The 5,000-nt window shown below is 65.1% G+C and overlaps 1 protein-coding gene across 1 annotated transcript in view; it reads left to right on the top strand.

Moving 5' to 3' along the window:
* Positions 1 to 5,000, top strand: part of LOC132397487 (voltage-gated potassium channel subunit beta-1-like) — a 189,641-nt gene that overhangs the window by 38,863 nt on the left and 145,778 nt on the right. Inside the window, exon 8 of the mRNA XM_059976317.1 lies at positions 522 to 608. Within this exon, the coding sequence (XP_059832300.1) occupies positions 522 to 608 (87 nt within the window). The remainder of the gene's footprint in view (positions 1 to 521; positions 609 to 5,000) is intronic.

Raw genomic sequence — 5,000 nt, 5'->3', positions numbered from 1 at the left:
TTAATGAGATATAGACCCTTCTGGCCCTTGAGCTGCACCACCCAGCCATCCCCAATTTAACCCTAGCCGAATCGAATCACAGGACAATTTACAATGACCGATTAACCTGCCGACTGGTAGGTCTTTGCACTGTGAGAGGAAACCCATGTGGCCACTGGAAGAACGTACAAACTCCTTACAGGCAACAGCGGGAATTGAACCCGGGTTGCTGGTACAGTAAAACATTGCGCTAACTGCTTCACTACTGTGTGGCCTATGCCGGATTTCCAGCATCTGCAGAATCTCTCGTGACTGTTACCGCACCCCACCCACGCCATTAAGTGCCCTCTGAAACAGCCCCAGGCACACTCGGGTCAACAGAAACAAGGGGAGTCGGGGGGGTTAGCGGCGTACAGATCGCAGGAAGTGACTGAGGCAATAGTGTGATTACCTGGGACTGGAGAGTAGGCTCACAGGGGTGAACTGGGGCCATGGATTGGAGCCCCTGTCGGAATCTGTGTAACCTGTGTCTCTGACCCCAGGCCTGAGGGGTTCCCTCCAGCGGCTGCAGATCCAGTACGTCGACATTGTCTTCGCCAACAGGCCTGACATGAACACCGCCTTGGACGGTGGGTGCAGGGCGTGTCCAGGGCAGTTTAGTAGGTGTTGACAGTGTGGGGTGTGTGGTGAGTGTGGGGCTTGTGGTGAGTGTGGGGGGTGTGGTGAGTGTGGGGTGTGTGGTGAGTGTGGGTGTGTGGTGAGTGTGGGGCTTGTGGTGAGTGTGGGGTGTGTGGTGAGTGTGGGGTGTGTGGGGGGTGTGGGGTGTGTGGGGTGTGTGGTGAGTGTGGGGTGTGTGGTGAGTGTGGGGTGTGTGGGGGGTGTGGGGTGTGTGGTGAGTGTGGGGTGTGTGGTGAGTGTGGGGTGTGTGGGGGGTGTGGGGTGTGTGGGGTGTGTGGGGTGTGTGGGGGGTGTGGGGTGTGTGGTGAGTGTGGGGTGTGTGGGGGGTGTGGGGTGTGTGGGGTGTGTGGGGTGTGTGGTGAGTGTGGGGCTTGTGGTGAGTGTGGGGTGTGTGGTGAGTGTGGGGTGTGTGGGGGGTGTGGGGCGTGTGGTGAGTGTGGGGTGTGTGGGGTGTGTGGTGAGTGTGGGGTGTGTGGGGGGTGTGGGAGGGTGTGGGGTGTGTGGGGGGTGTGGGGCGTGTGGTGAGTGTGGGGTGTGTGGTGAGTGTGGGGTGTGTGGGGGGTGTGGGGTGTGTGGTGAGTGTGGGGTGTGTGGTGAGTGTGGGGTGTGGGGTGTGTGGGGGGTGTGGGGGGTGTGGGGTGTGTGGTGAGTGTGGGGTGTGTGGGGGGTGTGGGGTGTGTGGGGCGTGTGGTGAGTGTGGGGTGTGTGGGGGGTGTGGGGTGTGTGGGGGGTGTGGGGTGTGTGGTGAGTGTGGGGTGTGTGGGGGGTGTGGGGTGTGTGGTGAGTGTGGGGTGTGTGGGGGGTGTGGGGTGTGTGGTGAGTGTGGGGTGTGTGGGGGGTGTGGGGGGTGTGTGGTGAGTGTGGGGTGTGTGGTGAGTGTGGGGTGTGTGGTGAGTGTGGGGGGTGTGGGGTGTGTGGTGAGTGTGGGGTGTGTGGGGTGTGTGGGGGGTGTGGGGGTGTGGGTGTGTGGTGAGTGTGGGGTGTGTGGTGAGTGTGGGGTGTGTGGGGTGTGTGGGGGTGTGGGGGTGTGTGGGGGGTGTGGGGGGTGTGGTGAGTGTGGGGTGTGTGGGGGGTGTGGGGGTGTGTGGGGGGTGTGGGGTGTGTGGTGAGTGTGGGGTGTGTGGTGAGTGTGGGGTGTGTGGGGTGTGTGGGGGGTGTGGGGGGTGTGGGGTGTGTGGTGAGTGTGGGGTGTGTGGGGGGTGTGGGGTGTGTGGTGAGTGTGGGGTGTGTGGGGTGTGTGGGGGGGTGTGGGGTGTGTGGGGGGTGTGGGGTGTGTGGGGGTGTGGGGGTGTGTGGTGAGTGTGGGGTGTGTGGTGAGTGTGGGGTGTGGGGTGTGTGGTGAGTGTGGGGTGTGTGGTGAGTGTGGGGTGTGTGGTGAGTGTGGGGTGTGTGGGGTGTGGGGGGTGTGGGGGGTGTGGGGTGTGTGGGGTGTGTGGGGGGTGTGGGGGGTGTGGGGTGTGTGGGGTGTGTGGGGTGTGTGGGGTGTGTGGGGTGTGTGGTGAGTGTGGGGTGTGTGGGGGTGTGGGGGGTGTGTGGTGAGTGTGGGGTGTGTGGGGTGTGTGGGGGGTGTGGGGGGGTGTGGGGGGTGTGGGGTGTGTGGGGCTTGTGGTGAGTGTGGGGTGTGTGGTGAGTGTGGGGGGGTGTGGGGGGTGTGGGGTGTGTGGGGGTGTGTGGTGAGTGTGGGGGGTGTGGGGTGTGTGGGGGGGTGTGGGGTGTGTGGGGTGTGTGGGGGGTGTGGGGTGTGTGGGGTGTGTGGGGGGTGTGTGGTGAGTGTGGGGTGTGGGGTGTGTGGTGAGTGTGGGGTGTGTGGTGAGTGTGGGGTGTGTGGTGTGTGTGGGGGTGTGTGGGGGTGGTGGGGTGTGTGGTGAGTGTGGGGTGTGTGTGGGGTGTGGGGTCGTGTGGGGTGTGTGGGGGGTGTGGGGTGTGTGGGGTGTGTGGGGGGTGTGGGGTGTGTGGTGAGTGTGGGGTGTGTGGGGGGTGTGGGGTGTGTGGGGGGTGTGGGGTGTGTGGTGAGTGTGGGGTGTGTGTGGGGTGTGGGGTGTGTGGGGTGTGAGGTGAGTGTGGGGTGTGTGTGGGGTGTGGGGGGTGTGGGGTGTGTGAGTGGTGGGGTGTGTGTGGGGTGTGGGGGGTGTGGGGTGTGTGGTGAGTGTGGGGTGTGTGTGGGGTGTGGGGGGTGTGGGGTGTGTGGTGAGTGTGGGGTGTGTGTGGGGTGTGGGGGGTGTGGGGTGTGTGGTGAGTGTGGGGTGTGTGTGGGGTGTGGGGGGTGTGGGGTGTGTGGTGAGTGTGGGGTGTGTGTGGGGTGTGGGGTGTGTGGGGAGTGTGGTGAGTGTGGTGAGAGTGGGGGGTGTGGGGTGTGTGGGGGGTGTGGGGTGTGTGGTGAGTGTGGGGTGTGTGTGGGGTGTGGGGTGTGTGGGGTGTGTGGGGGGTGTGGGGGGTGTGGTGAGTGTGGGGGGTGTGGGGTGTGTGGGGTGTGGGGGTGTGTGGTGAGTGTGGGGTGTGTGGGGTGTGTGGGGGGTGTGGGTGTGTGGGGGGTGTGGGGTGTGTGGTGAGGTTGTGGGGTGTGTGGGGGGTGTTGGGTGTGTGGTGAGTGTGGGGTGTGTGGGGGGTGTGGGGTGTGTGGTGAGTGTGGGGTGTGTGTGGGGTGTGGGGTGTGTGGGGTGTGTGGGGGGTGTGGTGAGTGTGGGGGTGTGGTGAGTGTGGGTGTGTGGGGGGTGTGGGGTGTGTGGGGGGTGTGGGGTGTGTGGTGAGTGTGGGGTGTGTGGTGAGTGTGGGGTGTGTGGTGAGTGTGGGGTGTGGGGGGTGTGGGGGGTGTGGGGTGTGTGGTGAGTGTGGGGTGTGTGGTGAGTGTGGGGTGTGTGGGGGGTGTGGGGTGTGTGGTGAGTGTGGGGTGTGTGGTGAGTGTGGGGTGTGTGGTGAGTGTGGGGTGTGTGGGGTGTGTGGGGTGTGTGGGGTGTGTGGGGTGTGTGGGGTGTGTGGTGAGTGTGGTGAGTGTGGGGGTGTGTGGGGTGTGTGGTGAGTGTGGGGTGTGTGGTGAGTGTGGGGTGTGGGGTGTGTGGGGGGTGTGGGTGTGTGGGGGGGTGTGGGGTGTGTGGGGTGTGTGGGAGTGTGGGGTGTGTGGGGGGTGTGGGGGGGTGTGGGGTGTGTGGTGAGTGTGGGGTGTGTGGGAGGTGTGGGGTGTGTGGTGAGTGTGGGGGTGTGTGGTGAGTGTGGGGGGTGTGGGGTGTGTGGTGAGTGTGGGGTGTGTGGGGTGTGTGGGGTGTGTGGTGAGTGTGGGGTGTGTGGGGTGTGGGGTGTGTGGTGAGTGTGGGGGGGTGTGGGGTGTGTGGGGTGTGTGGTGAGTGTGGGGTGTGTGGGGTGTGTGGGGTGTGTGGGGGTGTGTGGGGTGTGTGGTGAGTGTGGGGTGTGTGGGGTGTGTGGGGTGTGTGGGGTGTGTGGTGAGTGTGGGGTGTGTGGGGTGTGTGTGGGGTGTGTGGGGTGTGTGGGGTGTGTGGGGGGTGTGGGGTGTGTGGTGAGTGTGGGGTGTGTGGGGTGTGTGGGGGGTGTGGGGTGTGTGGTGAGTGTGGGGTGTGGGGGGTGTGGGGTGTGTGGTGAGTGTGGGGTGTGGGGGGTGTGGGGTGTGTGGGGGGTGTGGTGAGTGTGGGGGTGTGTGGGGTGTGTGGTGAGTGTGGGGTGGTGTGTGGTGAGTGTGGTGAGTGTGGGTGTGTGGGGTGTGTGGGGGGTGTGGGGTGTGTGGGGTGTGTGGGGTGTGTGGTGAGTGTGGGGTGTGTGGGGTGTGTGGGGTGTGTGGGGTGTGTGGGGTGTGTGGGGTGTGTGGGGTGTGTGGTGAGTGTGGGGTGTGTGGGGTGTGTGGGGTGGGGGTGTGGGGTGTGTGGGGTGTGGGGTGTGTGGGGGGTGTGGGGCGTGTGGGGGTGTGTGGGTGTGTGGGGGGTGTGGGGTGTGTGGGTGTGTGTGGGGTGTGTGGTGAGTGTGGGGTGTGTGGTGAGTGTGGTGAGTGTGGGGGTGTGTGGTGAGTGTGGGGTGTGTGGGGTGTGTGGTGAGTGTGGGGTGTGTGGGGGGTGTGGGGTGTGTGGTGAGTGTGGGGTGTGTGGTGAGTGTGGGGTGTGGGGTGAGTGTGGGGTGTGTGGGGGGTGTGGGGTGTGTGGTGAGTGTGGGGGGTGTGGGGTGTGTGGGGGTGTGGGGGGTGTGGGGGGGTGTGGGGTGGTGTGAGTGGTGGGGGTGTGTGGGGGGTGTGGGGTGTGTGGTGAGTGTGGGGGGGTGTGGGGTGTGTGGGGGTGTGGGGGGTGTGGGGGGTGTGGGGTGTGTGGTGAGTGTGGGTGTGTGGGGGGTGTGGTGAGTGTGGGGTG

The sequence above is a fragment of the Hypanus sabinus genome, chromosome 7 (assembly GCF_030144855.1).
Source record: "Hypanus sabinus isolate sHypSab1 chromosome 7, sHypSab1.hap1, whole genome shotgun sequence".
Lineage (NCBI taxonomy): Eukaryota > Metazoa > Chordata > Chondrichthyes > Myliobatiformes > Dasyatidae > Hypanus > Hypanus sabinus.
Note: the sequence above shows the minus strand (reverse complement) of the source record. Positions and strands in the feature narration are given on the sequence as shown.